Source organism: Chelon labrosus (assembly GCF_963514085.1).
Source record: "Chelon labrosus genome assembly, chromosome: 9".
NCBI classification, from domain to species: Eukaryota; Metazoa; Chordata; class Actinopteri; order Mugiliformes; family Mugilidae; genus Chelon; species Chelon labrosus.
Window position 1 is genome coordinate 29,211,804 of NC_140359.1, and position 18,574 is coordinate 29,230,377.

Genomic DNA, 18,574 nt, shown 5'->3' on the forward strand with positions numbered 1-18,574 from the left:
CGGCTCTGGGCGATCCCCTCTCTGATTAAAAACTATTTGATCTTTAATCAAGAACCAAAACAAAGGAAACAACAGTTCTTCTGTTCTGCAGTAAAATGAAACAACTCAAAGAAATACAAACTTCAGCAAGTCAAAAACAAAGATAAAGTAGTCTCCACGGTGACCTCTGACCCAGGTCTCTCTGGTCCAGGAAGTAGTCTCCACAGTGACCTCTGGTCCAGGTGTCTCTGGTCCAGGAAGTAGTCTCCACGGTGACCATTAACCCAGGTGTCTCTGGTCCAGGTCTCTCTGGTCCATGGATCATTGTGTTCAGCTCTAAATAAATCTGGTTCTTCTCCACATTCAGAGATAGATCCAGATGACCAGATACCTCGAGTCAGAAAGTCTAAAGTTACATCTGAATATTGTTCCAAAGTTTTTTAGTTTAACGTTTTCGTTCAGGTTTAAGGACATGAAAGACAGATTCCACATGTTTTTTCTTCATTTCATTTGACACTTTTCTTCAAAAGACTTTAAATAGTCCAGTGAGTCACAGACGAGGCTCTTACAGGAAATACAGCAGAACGTTCCTTTAACCTTGACCACAACATTTCTAGACAGTACTTTCTTTGTAAGTAGAGGTTTTTGAGATTCATCCAACATCAGGAGCTCCAGTAGGAAGGACTAGATGGATCTGTTAGCAGGAACTGAATAATTCTGAATCATGTGTAAACAGTAATAGTTACTGAGGGGGTCTTGTTTCTGCAGCTGCTCAGAACAGACAAACCAACATGAAGAGGGCTGAGTGGAGTTAACTGGAAAAACTAAATAAATTCACCTTGTTTTTTATGGATGTGTATTCTGTGTATTTTCCAGATGACAGAGTCTGCATCAGTCTGCATGTCAGCTATTCTCAAACCAGCTCTAAACCAAACATTTAGTCTTTTTAATCAGAGCAGACATTCGGTTTCTCTTTCTTCTTATTGTTGTCTGGTGTCAGGAAAGAAAAACTCCAGCGGAGCCAGTGAACGCTTCGCTGATCTGCTGGAAGAGACTCCAACACATCACAGCACAGTACAGCGGTGGTAAATAAACACTGTTTAAACGCTTGGACGGCTCTGAGTTTGGTTCGCTCGCTGCTCACTGGTCTGTCTGCAAGACTAGCAATCAAGTGATTATACTGATAAAAGACGTGTTATCAGCTGCATCACAGTAAATGACATTTGTTTAAATCCACAGAGCAGGACGGGAGAGAGTTGATCTTCAGCTGAACTTCAGATTAACTACAGAGACTCAACAACGAGGATCAGACACAACTGAACCTCAGCTGCTTCAGCACCAACACAGACAAATAAAAGAGGCCAGCAGCAGCAGCAGCAGCAGCAGATGACCTGCAACAAACCTCCATGAGCTGCTCTGATCGAACACCTGAACCTTTACAACCTGCAGCAACGTCTTTACTTTCTCATGCATCGTCCAGAGTGACCGTGGCTGTGAGCCAATATTCCTTCACTGAAACATCTCTTCATGTTCTCAACGTTCTCAAGGGAACCAAACCTACCCAACGTGTTTTTATTTCCTTTAGTGTGAAGGAATGTCTGTGAACAAAGGAACTTTTGCATAACCGATTATTACACATCACTCTTTAAATGTGCATGGCATCTTCTTCCTCCAGCATTTTCTCTCGGAGTGAAACCGACCTTCACCTCTCACATGTTTCAAATACCTGTGACATTTTTTCCATTCCTTTTGTTTCAGCTGCAACAATCAGAAGCATCAGAAGCATCTTAAACATCTTAAACATCCCAAGTGACAGGGACGCCATCGGCATGACATCACACACATACTGGGACACTAGGACACTAGGACACTGGGACAGCCCTGCAGGGCCTGACCCCCCCCCCCCCCCCCCCCCCGACAGGAGGCGACAGGTTATACAGTAAAGATGATCTTCCCAGAATAAGGTGTACAACTTAAACAAGCCCTCACAGGCTCACACACACACACACACACACACACACACACACACACAGCAGGACCAGGACTCTGGGTGGAGGACAGCGTGGCAGGAGGATGTGTCATAAAGACTTTCACCGTCTCTTCTCTGGAGGCCGTGACATTCCTGACACAGTCTCAACGTTCACACTCAGCCGCAGCGTTTCCAAATATGGCCGAGGCGAGACGCCGCCTCATCGCCGCCTCATCGCCTGAGGCTGCGTTCAGCAACGGGACGGGCATCAGAAAAAAAAAAATGATTCGGAGGTCGGAGGTCAAGTGCAGCGCTCAGTCCCAGACAGACAGAGCTCTGAGTCGGAGGCAGAGGAGACGAAGAGTCGTTGAGGTGATTCAAGATTCAAGAACTTTATTAGAGTCCAGGCACAGAGGAAGAAATATATTTAATAAATATTTAATAGATATATATAACTATACTATAAACCCCAAATAAAACCATTTGCAGAAAACTTGTTATTCTGCAATATGTGCATACAAGGATGTAAAATAAGATCTACAGATGTATAGTATGGAATAAAGGTGATTCTAATATACATTTATCTGTATATGTGATAGAGGGTTACGTATATAAAGTAGATGATTTGACTGAAAGTGTCCCGTTGACGTTTCATTGGTCAGACCTGATGAACTCTTCTACTCTCAGACTTTATTCTCTAATTCTCTTCTTTCTACTGGTCTCTTATCTGTTTCTCTCAGTAAATATATTTCTAAAGATGCAACTGACATGAAATCCATGAGACCCACATGCAAAGAAGTCAAACCTCAGATGTCCATAAACTAAGTTACGTGTTAAAACGTGGAATGACACAGGGATAAGTATTAAACACACTTAAATGTATTTAATACTTCCTCCAAAAGCCTTTGTTGGTAATAACAGGTTTAATAACATCTTCACGTGGTCCTCATCTATAAACTCTGATCTTTAGTTCTATCCATAGATTTTTCTCTTGGTTTCCAGTCAGCTGATTGGCTGGGTCATTCCAGCAGCTTTATTTCCTCGGCTGTGTGTTCAGGATCATTGTTCACCCTCGTCTCCTCTTCATCATCCTGGTAGATGGCAGCAGAATTCTATCAACAACGTCTCGGTGCATTTTTCCATCCTTCCTTCAGTTATGTGAAGGTTGCCAGTGCTGCATGCTGAAGAGCAGCCCACACCTCCAAGCTTCACTGTCACCATAGCAACAGTGAAGCTTACAGCCCCCACCTCCAAGCTTCACTGTTGCTATGGTGATTCTGGGGTGATGTGCAGAGACATTTGATATTTGACATAATAGAACATGGTGTGTATTATGGCATCCAAAGAGTTCAGTTTAAACAAAGTTAAACTACATTTAATCGTTGTTTTCATTCCAAATGACGCAGAACTTTTATCAGTGCATGATTTCCTGGTACACCGATTACACTGACGCACACACCAGAGCTCTGCTAACGGCTACCACCATGGAGGAATCGGATGAAAGCACGTCGCTACGACTGATGGAAGGTAAAAAAATACTACTGAAGCACTTCATCCCTATGGTACCATCTAAATGTAAAGCGTGTTGCAGTGAGCACAGAAACCGTTGGAGCTGTTAGAGCTAGCAGTCCTGGTCTGAGTACAGACAAGACGAGCCGGCAACACAAACTGTTTTTTGTTTTTAAGTCAACACTTATTGGAAAAGTACTTAAAATGAGACTCACTTTAACTTTAGTTCTGTTTGGGATATTTTCTTTCTTTTTCTACTGTTTTGAATTGAAATGCAATTAAATGCATTTGTCCAGACTTTAAAAGAGATTGAGTTTACAGTATTCATACATATATATATATATATATATATATATATGTATATATAATGCTTTGCGTGCATACAGGTCATGACTGTTGAGGGCCTTACTTATAGTTTTCTACTAACTCCAGGTCAGTCTGAAGCTCTCCACATGTGAACATAGTTGCTTTAACTCCTCTGTCAGAAATCACCTGGTCGTGGCCTGTTTATGGTGAAATGATGTTGTTTCCACTTCCGGCCTGATTATGGCCTCAACCGTTTTCACTGGAACATTCAGAAGTTTAGAAATCCTCCTGTGACCAGTGCCATCAGGAGGTTTAGCAACAATAAGGTTGTGAAAGTCTTGAGAGAGCTCTTTGGTTTCTGCCAGGACTGTTTACTAGTGACTGACAGACTTCAGACGGTGTCTCAGCCTCCACTGCTTCAGGTGTTCAGTGTCATTTTAACACGTGACTTAATTTATGGACATCTGAGGTTTGATTTCTTTACGTGTGTGTCGTCATGGATTGTTACCGACATTAGAAATATATTTACTGAGAGAGATGGTGACGTGTTCAATAGTTATTTTACCTGCTGTATATATATGAAATATGGAATAAAGATGATGCTAATATACATTTATGTCTCTATGTGATAGAGGGTTGAGTATATAAAGTAGATGATGTATTAAATGTCAGATATTTACAGTCAGTATTCGTCTTGATTTGACTGAAACTGTCAAACCGTTGACGTTTCATTGGTCAGACCTGATGAACTCTTCTTCTCTCACACTTTATTCTCATCATGTTATTGAGGTTAATTCTCTTCTTTCTGGTGATTCTTATCTGGAATCAGTGTACATCATCTTAACATCAGCTATGCTCTAAATTTACGCTCATATCTAAAAGATTAAAGGCTCCAACGCTTCCCTGTCACACAGTCATCACGTCATCACGTTCTCTTTCACAAACTTCTACTGTAATAACCACATCTAAACACATGAATGGCCTCGGTGTGAATGAATGACAGGTGAGCCAGGGTTCAGGCTAATCTTAGTAAATGTTCACATCTTTTAATCAGATGATTAACGTTGATGTGGCTCAGTGTTGGGTAACGACTGCGTACGTGCAGCCGGCGATCAGTGGAACAAGTTGAGAACCGGTCGAGTGATTCTCTGGAACCGTGAGTTTGTCTGATCCACGTCTTTACAGCGTTAAGACAACGCATCACTTACTGGTTGTCGCCCACGGCAACTCTCACTGAGAACTGGGTTAAATAAAATCCAGTTTGTTTAACCTTCAGGGTTTAAAGGAGATTAAAGAACATTTATCTGCACAGATAAGTTGTGGCCGTGTGCTCAGATGATCTGATAAAAACTGTCGTCCACGTGCAACATATGATCAGTATTAATCTGCAGAAACTTGTTTAGTTTGATGTGTTTTTCTATCTTTGTTCCTCTCTCTGCTGTTCTATAAATGAACAGTTTAAACGGCGTCCATCGACCCAGCGGCGTCCTCAGAGCACGCCACGGAGCAGAGCAGGCTGCAGCAGCTTCTCTCCAGCCTTTCATTCAGCTGTTGCATCAGTGTTTCCCACCTCTCAGATTACTGCCTGACGCTGGCAGAGTGATCTCACGGCTCTGTCTGCTCTCTCCTCTCTGTGTTTTCCTCTTTCCTCTCTTACTGTAAGGGATGAGATGGTTTCTTTTTCTAGGCTGACTCATGTTTCTAATGTCAGCCACATGCTGCGTTTTCACTTTCTTTCATGGAGAGTCCGCTCGGGAAAGACGGTTTGATCAGCGAGGACCCGCAGGGCCCCGTCAGGGTCCCATGGGGCTCTTTGTTGTGCTGTAATCCTGGACAAAGGAGCTTTTGATTGGCCGGGGGCACACTCGACGCTGGCCCCCGGCCACATGAACCGGCCTACGTGCAGGACGGAGCGGACCGCCGGCTGCAGAGGGAGGGAGGGAGGGTGGCCTGGCAGCGCGGGGCAGCACGGGGCAGCGCGGGGCAGCGCGAGGCGGGATGGAATGGGGTGCTTGACCACATAACCCCTTTATCTGCACACAGGCCCATCCCACAACCAGGTCACATGTTTATTTCTAGACAGCATTCATGCTGATCTTCACAGAAAGATGTTTTTGTTGTTGCTCTCTCTCTGCAGGCGCTGGGTTCTGTGACGCATCTGGATGCAATCTGAGGAAAGACTAAAGCAGTTTGACAATAACAGCGGTTGCACATGAACGTGGTTGTCTTGGCAACTAATTTCATAGTCTGGTGTTGGAGATTTGAGCCGGGTTTAAAAAGATACAGAGAAAATACACCTCTGCACCAATCAGAGCCATCTCGTCTGTTGTAAAAGATGGAAATAACTTTAAAGTCAACAGCGACTAAGACATTTGAGGAGAAGTCTTTCCTTGCTCTGATTGGTTGGAGGATTATCCAGTGGTGTGCAGAGGTTTTATTTGTTCCCTGTATGAATTACTAGACTCATAATCTGATCAGAAGTGAGTCCATCCATGTGAGATGTTTATTTCTGTCTAAATATAAAACATCACATGAAGCTCTCACATTTTTAAAGAGGTTTGAGGTTTAATTATTTATGCAAATGAATCAGTTGACATTTTAAATCAAGGCCAGATTGTGGTGTTACAGCATTTAATACGTGTTTTGTTTGTGTTAATGTTTAAAATGAGAACCAGAACAATCCTAAAGGTTTTAGACGTTTCTTCTTTCCAGCATCTTCTCCTTTTCATCTCTTGACAGATTAAAAACAGTTAATGATCAAATGTAATTCATAGTTTTATTGTCAGTCCGAGATGAAATCCAGCCCAGAGCGATGACAGCACCGACTGGAAAGACTCTGACTGTTCACATTTACCTCAAATAAAATAAAAATCTACTTGTTTCTAGTCTGAAAACACAAGTTTGGAGACATCTGGAGACTCTTTCACGTCTGTCAGGTCAAATGTTCCTGTTCTGTTGGTTTGTTTGTTTTACAGTGTAGATGATTCAGACTTCTCGCCTCAGCTTTCTATGTTTCGTTGTCTCGATGTGATTGGACGAGGGCCGAGGGTCTGGGTGAGGGAGGGGGAGGCCGTCTGTGGACCAGTCCCAGCTGTTTCTGGTTAGAGCGAGAGAGAGGGAGACTCTGACTGGTCCAGAAACGTGCTGCTCGTCACAGCTGATCTCCAGAATCAACGATGACTTCCTGGCTCTGACTAACTGCTGCCTCCCGGCTGACGTCAGTAGCCGTTTGCCCGCTGTCCACTTCAGCTGAGAAAACTTTACTCTGTCACCGCTTTGTTTTCACTCGCTTCCTGTCAGAGCCGGAAAATCCCGGAGGTCGCAGAGTTTAAGGAAGTTTGATCTGTAGATCATCTGCTCTGACAAACAGATTCCTGTCGTCATCTCAAACCTGTGTGCGACAGTTTCTCCACCAACGTGTTACTCAAGAAATGTTGACAACTTCTCTCTAACCGTGCACGACTCCCCCGTGGAACAATGAAAACACAGGAAGCTTCTTTTACAAACAAAAATTTACATAAATAAAAGTGATGAAGTCTAATGTCTGGTTGCCATCCACCGACACAACTGAAAGATTTCCCCACATGTTGATGCTCTCAGTCTTCAGCTGCGCTCAGATCTGCAGGATGAAGGTCAGAATGAAATCCATGATGTTATGAGACCAGGAGCTGGAATCACAAACACTCGTGGTTCATCTCGGACTCATTCATTCATCAGATTCTGCTCCTACGTCTTTCGTCGTCTGGTTTTCTGGTAGAGTGAACTCTTGGCCGTGACTCCTGCTGCAGATAAGAAGTTTGCGTGTCTCGACAGACTCTCAGACTTTTCATGGCCTGCAGCGGTTGATATTTTCACACCTTCACTATTGTTTTGCTCTACTTCACAGCTGGAAGGATTTCTCTTTCACATGAGTGCGTATAAGACTTGACTCATTTTATTTCCCTCTAAATTTTCATTTCTTAATCGGTTTGTTGTGCTTTGAAGTTGCATCAAGATTTCACTGTCAACTTATGCAACGCAATGTGGAAACCGCTGAATCACATTTTCATTAGAATAGTTATGATCGAAGTAGGGATACGTGTTTTTCCTTTTTCCTTTTAAAAAGAACTGGATGAGTTATATTAGATAATAAATGAAAACAAAAGGTTTCTCTTCGTCTGGAATCAAACTCAGCTAGAGTTTCCTGTCAGAGATTACATCATCTGCTGCAGGTTTCAAAACGTGAAACCTTCATGATGTAGAGTCAGGTGGTTTCAGGATGAACTCTAATGTTGTTCATCAAAGTCAAAGTCAAAGTCAGCTTTATTGTCAATTCTGACATGTGCAACACATAACAGGATTGAAATTTCTTTCCTCAAGTTCCTACGGTGCAGCAACTTAAACATAAAATGTACAAATATGAAATGTAAAAATATAAGATATATATATCTATGTATCTATATATACATACATATACACACCCATATACGTATACACATATATACTACACGCATACATACCTAAAAATAGAATAAAATAAAAATAAAAATAGAATGAGCTACAATAAAGTGGCTGAGTTGACCCCTGAGTTGGGCAGGTGCAAAGATGTTCATCGTGTTCATCTCACACTCATGTGTCTTTAAGTCAGTTTTCACTACAGATAATGAATCAGCTCACGTTTCTCACTGAATAAAGGACTGGACAAAAACATCATTAACTACCTGCAATGAAGAGCTGCTATTAGCTGGGAGGCTAGGAAGGTAGGAAGATATGCTAATAGCTGGGAAGCTAGGAAGAGCTACTATTAGCTGGTGAGGATAGGAAGGTAGGAAGATATGCTATTAGCTGGGAGGCTGGGAAGAGATGCTATTAGCTTGGAGGCTAGGAAGAGATGCTATTAGCTGGGAGGCTGGGAAGAGATGCTATTAGCTTGGAGGCTAGGTAGAGCTGCTAATAGCTGGGAAGGTAGGAAGAGATATTCAGCTACGAGGTAGAAAGCTAGGAAGAGCTACTGTTAGCTGGGAGGCTACGTGGCTAGGTAGAGCTGCTAATAGGCCTTCATCCCCTCGGGAATAGCCATATTGAACAGCACAAAATGAACACCACAGTCAGCTGATACCTCAACACCCCATGTCCTGTTTGTATATGTCTGTGTGAATGTTTTTTCTTGTGACTGGAGCCTTGTCAAAGACAATTTTCTGTAACCTTGTGTAACAGACAATAAAGTATTATCTTATCTTATCTTATAGCTGAGAAGCTAGGAAGAGATCTATCTATCTATCTAGGAAATTAGGAAGAGGCGCTCTCCTGATCAGCTGATCGGTTGCTCTGTTCATTCCAGATGTTGTGGAAATATTGGTGGATCTGAACGTTCAGACGATGAGAATGAAAAACTCTGTGTCACCTCTCAACCTCCTTTCATCACTTCCTGTTTCTCTTTCACAGGGCGTTCACTCATATCAAGTATTTAATTGGTAGTTCAAGCTTTGAGGTATGTTTCTGACGTCCAGACGCTGCAGGACCAGAGGCTCATTCTGCAAATGGAGCAGCAGGGTACTGAATGACGCCCTGCAAAATGCATTCTGGGATACCTGCCTGCACCTGTTCTGCACTAGACCTGGAGGCCCCTCGATGCCTCCAGGTCTGACCGACCTGGTACAGCAGCACTAACAACAAGTGTAGGTGGGGGAAGTTTGTCTGCTTTCCAGGTTAATAACTTCCCACACAGCTCGGGGAAAAAAAATAAATGGTTTCATGCATGACAATTAGGCTGGAGGATCCTGGGGAGTCAAAGAGGAGGACACTAGGAAGTGGAAAAGTTTTTATTTTTTGCATAAATCCCACATGGAAAAAAAGTCAGCTAGCAATAGGGTGAAATGATTGTTGTAGTGAACACAGACCAGGAGAACATGCAAATCAGGGATTTATTGTAAAACTCTCTCTTGACTCTGCAGTTTGTTCAGTGGAGGCTTCTCGTCTGGAACGATTCATGAGACAAAACTCAAAACTACAGAGAGGATTTAATCAGAGCTGGATGACATTTAACCACGGATCAGTTTGGCAATGACACCGATCTTCTCCTGTTACTTTTACCAAAGCCAAGCGTCACTAATAGAGTATCAGTAATCTTAGCTACCAGCAGCCATTGAGATGTGAGATGTGAGTTACCTGTAGTTGTTCTTGGCTCAGGGGAACAAAGGAATCTCCTGCTGTGATGTGATCACCCTGACACCTTTAAATAACTCCTCTGTTCACAGACCTGCACGCCCACACGCCTGCATCTCCCTCTGTCATGTGTGGTTTCTAAATTTGCATCTTTGCAAAACAGTGTCAGCATTTTTGTGACGGCTGCCAACGCCAACGCCAGCGCCAGCATGTGAGTGACAGCTGAACCGTTCTGCTTGCGCTTTTCTGTGGAAAAGCCTGTAGGCGTTTCCAAACAGTGACACAAGAGAAAAGATCCCACAGTGCACCACAATTATTCATTAACAACTGAAGGAGAATTCATCACTTTTTATGGAGTTGCAATCAGAGAAGCAATAAATTTATCCATGCATTGACAGAATAGATGAGTTTTCTGAGTTGATAGCCAACATCAGGGGAGCCCCCAATGGTAGTGCAGGTAGAATGCCTACTGTTCAAAAACACTGACGACCGACCAGTCTGAGATCTCACATGTGAGCGCCTGCAAGTAGTTAGTCTTCAAGTTTATACTGATTAAAGAAGGAGAATAAAAATGAGTTAGAGTGCTGGACCAAGAAAAGAAACCAAAGAGCAACAACTTCCGTGCAGAATGGGGGGAGGACTTTCCTTAATGTTCCTTAATGAGAAAGAGAAATGTACCAAAGGCCCACCCCTTCACATTTGATACCCCTTCACATTTGATACCCCTTCACATTTGGTATCATAGAAATGCCCTAAACGTCCTCTGTAGATAGCAAAAGGACTCAATTCAGTAATATGCAGTGGGTGGGAGATATTCAGCTTTATAAATGTCCTCCACAGAGGACAACTTTGAACTACTGGTAGTCAGGACGATGTCGACATTGTCTGATCTGTCAGTCTAGGGAAATGTGAGACACTTTATTTCATTCATTCACCCATTCATCTACTGTAACCTCTTGTCCAGTGAGGGGTCATGGGGGGGGGGGGGGGGGGGGGGGGCACTGTCTGCCCTCTGAAAAGCAAGATGAGAAAGAGAGAGGCGGGGGAACTAAGTTGTCATTTACCTGCAGCGTGAATCAACACAGTTTTAAGGAAGCCTGACAATAACCAACAGACCGTCCCATCCAACCGTCATCATGTTCTGCAGTGACGTGTCTTTATTTTTTCTTCTCCAGCTACTTCAACTTTTAGTCACTTCAGGTACAATCTGTCACCCCAGCCTGTAAACCTGTCGAGGCGTGGTCCTGTCGCCGGGGCCAACCTCGTGCAGAATACAACATTTTGAGTGTTCAGACGCGTTAAGACCTGGTTTTAACGGCAACAATCAGATCAATGGAAAGTACTTCCAAAGATAGAAGCGTGTACTTATGTGTCTTTTTGTCTAAATGCGTCTCTGTTCGGCTCATTGACCGTCTCCACCCGCGGCTCGTCTACGTGAGGATTATCAGCGTAATCCCCTTTGGGCATCATCTGATGATGTGCTTTCACAACAGACACGGTGAATAGAAATGTTGCAGGTGTCCGATTCAGATGAGATAGAGATGAAGTAGTGAGTCTATTTATAGCTGCTTTGTAAATCTGCTGCTGGTGACGCTTGTCTTTGTCTCGTTGTCTAAGCCTCGTGTGAACTGACGACTAATTACTGAATGCATAAGACCTGCACGCTATCTTATAATCAGCTGCTACCTTAGCTGCTGATTATTTGGAGTGTTATGTAATAGATTTATTTAGTATTTAAAAAATGCAATAAATTAATTTAACAAAACAGTTGCAGAGAGAGTATGATTTAAGATGTGATCAACGAAGGCTAGGATCAGACGTATGGAGCTGGTCTCTCCTGAATCAGCTGATCCATTGGTCTTCTGCATTTCATTCATTCTGCGTCACGTCTTGAAAGATTTGTCTGTGAAGGTTCTCAGTCCTCCAGGTCATGTTTCATCCAATGAGTGTTTAAGAAAGGCAACTGGACTTGTAGAGATTTCTTTTTAAGGCGTTTCATCCCAGTAGCTTCTTCAGTTCTAATGGACTGGTGGGAAGTGTGAGGTTTAAATAGGAGACTCTGGGGGTAAAACCCATCAGAACCTTGCTTGACTTGTTTCTGTTAACAACCAGAAACTGGTGCAACTAGTGTCCATTAACGGCTAGTTAAGGGGGGCTATTGTTGAGGAGGAACCGTTTGTCCCTGTCCTCTTTTCCTATGAATGGTGCTCATCATCGGTCAGAGTCTCCAGTCTCAAGATGTGAATGGGTTTGAAACTTCTTGGGGACAGAAGTTAAAACTGTGTTGTAAATAGATGGCAGATTAAATCTCAGTCCACCTCCTCTGTTCAGAGAAGGTTCTCCAGTCTGACATAGATGGCTTCCTTTACTCCTGTTTCAAACCCTCGGTCTTCTATGGCTATGATTTTGGAAACATCTTCTTAAAAAAACTCTCTAAAGTCCAGTTGTATTTTTAAACGCTTTCTGGATGCCATTATTGGAAATTAGCTGAACCAGTTTCTGGTTGTTTACAGTAACAAGTCAAGCAGGTTTCTGATCGGTCACCCACAGAGTTTCCTATTTAAACCTCAGACTTCCCACCAGTCCTCTAGAACTGAAGAAGCTACTCGGATGAAACGTCTTCTTAAAAGCTCTACAAGTCCAGTTGCCTTTTTAAACACTTTCTGGATATCTTGAAAGATTTGTCTACTTTCATCCCTTCCTGTTCCTCTTATCATGCTCTGCTTCGGCCAATCAGAGTGATCTCTCTGACAGATTCATGCTGATTCAGCTGAATAAAAGCCGGTTACGGGGGTCCGACCGGTGCCAGCGGTGCAGGACACAGCTCCAAAACGAGGCTCAGAGGCGCTCACCAGCGGTCGACATGTTGGTTTAGTTGTCGCTGAGTCAGACAGACAATAAAAACAGATTAGGACTCGTGTTTCTGTGCCAGATCCTGGAAACACTGAGACTGAACCAGAACCATGAGATGAAAGAGTTCATGAGAACTCGTTGAATGACCTGGACGAGCTTCACGTAAGGAGCCGGATGGTGACGGTGGTTTCATGAGGAAACCGGCTTATGTTATGGTTAGAAAAGCTTCCACTGCAATGATTCATCCACAATATCCAGATGAGCATTCATCATTTATCTGCATATTGTTAATTGAAAACAGAATGGGTCTACGCAGAGCAATAACCCATCCCACATGTTTTAATCTTCTGTTTAAACAGTGGAGAGGAGTTGTGTTTGCATTTCTTAAAAGTAAAAAGAAAGAAGAACAAATGTTGCCCATCCAGTGCTGAGAGGACGTCATGACAAGTGTAAACATGGCTGACACAGTGTGAGCTCATGTCTCGGTACATTGGTAGAGGCATCTCAGGGCGCTGAACCGGACTCTGGCTCCTCCATTAGAGACGTGAGGTTTGTGATCAAACTGCTCAACAACACCGTGACATAAGATGACTTTATATGACTGACACATTAAAGTGTCAGACGGAACGTCAGCGTGAAATATTACACATGTACACTGACATCATGTAGCCTGGAGGCACACCTGTAGGATCCTAGAGTCTAGAAACCTCAGCCTGATGATACGTCTAGTTTCTATACAATCATTCATTTATCAACGTGCTCTCAGGTTAATGCATCAGGTCGTCTGTAGAATCTTTTAAATGAAGTTATATAACCTTGGTTCAGGAACAAGTCCACGTCTAACCTCTCCTCGCCTGTTTGGCTGAGTTCTCAAACCCCCACCCCCACACCCACACCAACTCTGTCTGTTCTTTCGTTTCCTCCACCATCGGTCCTACATCATTCTTCATCCCATCCCCTCAGCCCTTTCATCCCATCCCTTTAACCCTGGCCAACATCTTTACACAGACTGTGTTATGGTCTTGTTAGTGAAAGAACTCTTATCTAATCCGATCACAAGTGACCTGTGTAGGTGTGAACACATCCAGGACGCAGCGATGACCTATGTTGTTCATAGGCAGGACTCTGGTACATGATGCACAGAGCAGTAATGAATACCAGTGAACACACTCACTGATGATGCTCCACTCCAGATTTCATTATTTCCTGATAATCCAGATTTTCCTGCAAAATTAGGTTTGCAAGAACGTAGCGTTGAGGACATGTCTGGACTCGTCTCGATTGTCCTGGGAACGGGAACCGAACCAAGGTTGAAAGCATCATTGACTTAGTCTCAGTGAAATATTAAAAAAAAACTCTTTTGAAGACCACGAGAGAAAGAAAAAATAGGTATGAGGTGAAAAAATAGAAATAAAATAAAATAGTAATTCAATTCAGTTTTATTTATACAGCGTCAACAGAAACACGTTTAACAGGAAGAAACCTCGAGCAGAGGGACACACAGCAGTTAACAAGCTGGACAGTAGCAGCACAGAGTTACATGACTTGTAATGGAGAAGAAATTAGAGAGTACAGTAGAGGACGTGTCCTCAGTGCATCGTCCCCCAGCAGCCTAGGCCTATTGCAGCATAGCTAAGGGACACTGTGCAAACTTGTAATAACGTCATATGTTCATGACTTCTTATTATGTGCGAATGGGGTTGTTGTGTCATGTTAGTGTTTATATTGTTGTACATTTTTTTTTTATTCCAGTTTTTTACATTTCCTTTACTTTTTTCATTTATCTTTATTCCAGCATCTTAGGTCACCTTAATTTCATTGTACTTGCACAATGACAATAAAGACATTCTCCTCTATTCTAACTATAAGCTTGATCAAAAAGAAAGTCTTAGTCCTGATCTTAAAAGTAGAGAAGGTGTCTGTTCCTGGTTCCACAGGAGAGGAGCCTTTAGAACCTCTAGGAACCACAAGTAGGCCTGAACTTTGAGATGGAAGTGATCTGTTGGGATTATATGGTACAGTGAGGTCTTTAAGATATGATGGAGCTAGGCCTTTAAGGGCCTTGGATGTAAGGAGGAGGATTTTAAATTCTATTCTAGACTTTAAAGGGAGCCAATGAAGAGAAGGTAAAACTGGAGTAATATGATCTCTCTGGTTAATTCCTATCGATAACAATAATAATGAAATAAATATAGTAAAACAAGACTTGCATTTGAGATAGAAACAGGAGTAAATACACACTATATACACAGGCAGGAGGGAATAATGGTGAGGGGCAGTGATGTGGATGGAGATGACTGACGTCCTGTAGCGTTCACTGTGGGAGTGGAGCTGGATCAGTCTGATGGAGAATGAGCTCCACCGTCCCTCTAACGTCTGGTGGAGTGGGTGTGACGGTGATGGAGAGCAGCATAATTACTCCCTGAATCAGAACGAGATACAGCCGCTAAGACGTCACATTGTCACAGCTCTATTGTCCCAGTGTTCTTGATAAAGTCATTAAAGCTTCTCTCTGAGAATTAATCACCCATCATCCTTTGAGTGTGTGTGTTTACTCACTGCCACGGCCGTCAGAACCAACGCACCGATAACACGCTAACGCAAATACCTTTTAGCACCACAGATGTTTGTTTGTTTTTTAAATGTTCTGCTGTTATGAGCTCAGCCTGGAACGTAGTTTAGGAACTCAGGAAGCGATAAAGCAGAAGTAATGATGTGAAAAGGAAGCAGAATCTGAAGTGTGGTCAGTAGCAGTATGTCCTGCAGCGTAGGACAAGAAGAAAGAGAGCAGAAAACTAGGAAAGGAGCAAAAATGGATAAAGTTTTTAGTTATCTTCAGTCTCAAAGATGGTTCTCTGCATCTACTCAGCAGCTACATAAAAAGCAACAGAGATGTCTGCACAGAACTTAAGATGCTGCAGGTAAAACCTCAACTCCAAAAACATGGAACATGGACAATGCACAGGAGGACAAACATGCAGACAGCTTGACAGCAAACAAAGCTTAAGGCAGGGCTATATATATGGACAGAGGGACTAATGAGACACAGGTGAGACCAATGAGGGCGGAGCCACAAGGAGAAACCAATCCAACAATCAAAGAGGGAAAAACACAGGAAGTAACAGAAGATAAGAAACACCAAGGAAACCCAAACAGGATACAGTAGTTCTATTAATAACTCATATTTGTATAAAGCAGCATATTTGTTCAAATATTAAAACCTGACAAATGTTCCTTCAGAGTGTGACTCACGTCCATTAATCACAAGTCAACTATAGATGTCAAAGATTAATCACGGTTACATAAGTGACTGTAGTGACAGCCCTGCTATTGGAATGATGCTGTTTGAATGTAAAATATTTAACGTTCTTATCTTTATTTTCATCCTCCCTGCTCTGTTTGCTTTCAGCCACATGAAAGGATCTTGTGAAGGTTAATTCCTCAGACGTGTGCAGACACACCTCCTTTCTTGCAGCGATACCGGCCGCTGGCATTATTTCCTGCGGCTGCGTGGGAGGAACGAGAGATCACCTCGTCTCTCTGAGTCACTGCCTCCATCTAAAGACCACTCTGCTTTAAGCAAACACCCACTCGGGCCTCACATAGTTTCCCAGACCGTCCCACGGCGGCTCCAGCGGAGAGGCAGCGTTGAACCAGGAGCTGGGTTTGTGCTGCACACCAGTGGAGAAACATGAACTACACCTCATTAGTTTAGATAAACACACTCTGGTTTCCTGCCAGAAAACAACAAGAAGGGAATATAACACCACACAGAGAAAACCAGAGATGTAACAAGAAAACAGTTCTTTATTTCTCATTTAAAGCATCATTAACATTCTGCAAACCATTATACAGGTAAAACAACAGATTTCTATACGTTCTGTTTCAGAAATGTTCTGCAGACCTTTTAGTTTTGTTTTCTGCTCTAGAATCTCGTCTGAGTTCAGTCCTCCTGAGCTCGTCCTCGTCTGCAGCAGTTCACATGATCGCTCAGTTTAAGAGTCTCCAGCCCAGCGTCACGTCACAACACTGAGCGTTCAAGTGCATAGAGGTCAGAGGTCAGAGGTCAGAGGTCGTCCACAGTCCCTCTCAAACGGGTGGAAACCGTTTTTAAGAAGAACGACTCTCAGTGTCCCGTCTGCCTGCAGCGTCCTCTCTTCAGTCTCCTAAAAACTGTGCAAGTAAAAGCCTCCTGCCTCCTCTTCCTCAGGCCACCACACACTCCATCTGAGGCTCAGGAGCTCCACTCACTGTGAGGAGGATCCACGGCTCCTCCCCTGTGCATCCCTGAGCGGCGCTCAGACTCCCATCAGCGTCCTGGGGGTGGTTCGCCGTCGGGTCTGGGCACTGGCTCTGGAGCTCTGCAGCAGAGGAGAAGGATTCATTCAGACTGAGGAAGAACATCTGACACGACTTTAGCTTCCACCGATGGAGTATCACAACATGCATGAGTTACTTTTAGAACAGCACACGTCTCTTGTCAAATAAAAACCTGCAGCTGTTGTAACTTGCTCATAGACTCCCCACCCACAAAGCTTCCCTCAGAGAGGAGGGACCGAGCTCCAACAGGTGAGCAGCGAGCCAGTGTGTCCATCAAACCCACCTGTACAGGTGAGTGTCTCCTCGGTGTAGATCTGCAGGAAGACGAGCGCCAAGAGGAGCAGGAGCCAGCGGAGAGCCTGGTCTGGAGCTTCTCTGAGGGGGGGCCTCCTGCTCCTGGAGGCCGGGTACAGGACTCGACGGGCCCGACGGAGCCGGGTGGGAGTGGGAGGCAGGGAGGAAGAGAAAGGAGACATAGTGAGGGTGTTGGAGGCCTCCAGAGGCCCCAGGGCCACAGGCACCAGTCTGCAGGAGGAGGAGGAGGAGGAGGAGGAGGAGGAGGAGGAGGAGGAGGAAGGCATGGTTGACTCTGCTGAAGATGCCATCCAACACATGTCTTGTTTCATCTCTCTGTTTGGGTTTTCATTTATTTTTATCTCTCCAGCGTCCAGATCTTTTTCTGTTCAGTCTAAACACCAGCTTCTGCTCAGACTCTCAGACTCTGGTCTTACCTCCACCCTTCAGTCTAGTCTGGTCCTGGATCTCTTCTCAGACTCTTTAAATATGTGCAGAGTAGGTGTTGTCAGCTTGCCTTTGGCCAGCTGGACCCCGCCCACCTCTGGAATGATGTTGTTTGGAGTTTAAATTATTTTTAGATGCACGCAAACTCCCTCTAACCCAAGAAAGCTCCTCCACCTCCTCCTCCTCCTCCTCCACCTCCTCCTCCTCCTCCTCCTCCTCCTCCTCTACCTTGTCTCTGCTTTACATCACGATTCCCAGCTGCAGGGGAAGTCCCTGCTGCTCCAGTCTTTCCTTCTCCATCATCATGATTCCTGCAGCACGATATGAAAACAGAACGAGGACGTGCAGAGGAAAGATAAGAATGTTTTTACGCAGGCATTTCTTCTATTTTTAGACATTTTTTCAAAGGAGTTTTGACTTGTTGATCACTTTAAAATCCTCCTGTTACCTCATCAACTATTTGCACTTGTGTGAATATGTTATAACATAGAATAATTCACAGTTTTTCATCGTTTCGGTGTTGGAGCTGCAGCAGCTCAGCATCCTTGTACAGAACACGTTTTTGTTTTGTTGAACCTTCAACTCTTCTAAACATCTGGATGAACTTGTTGAGATTTTCCTCTTAGAACTAGCTCAACTCTAAAGGTTTTAGATGAACACAGGGACGTGCAACAACTACTTTGCGTTTCTTTTCACCTCCTACATTTTAAAAACAGAAATCTAATTCACTGATGATTGATTTTATTTTTGGTT

At 43.6% G+C, this 18,574-nt stretch overlaps 1 protein-coding gene across 1 annotated transcript; it reads right to left on the bottom strand.

Annotated features, from left to right (window-relative positions):
* Positions 1-16,549: 16,549 nt before the first annotated feature.
* Positions 16,550-17,813, bottom strand: LOC311493462 (uncharacterized protein). Its single transcript, XM_084552142.1, has 2 exons — positions 17,364-17,813; positions 16,550-17,121 (listed from the first exon to the last, which is right to left on the bottom strand). Exons 1-2 carry the CDS (start codon positions 17,704-17,706, stop codon positions 16,967-16,969), a joined length of 498 nt encoding a protein of 165 aa, XP_084408268.1. The 5' UTR covers positions 17,707-17,813; the 3' UTR covers positions 16,550-16,966.
* Between the last annotated feature and the right edge of the window lie 761 nt (positions 17,814-18,574).

What these genes read in the sequence shown, in the direction of transcription:
- LOC311493462 (XM_084552142.1), bottom strand. Translation starts at nt 17,706, where the DNA reads ATGAAACAAGACATGTGTTGGATGGCATCTTCAGCAGAGTCAACCATG. An exon ending in GGAGACACTCACCTGTACAG is followed by an intron (nt 17,122 to 17,363) that starts GTGGGTTTGATG and finishes CCTCTGCTGCAG; the next exon opens with AGCTCCAGAGCCAGTGCCCA.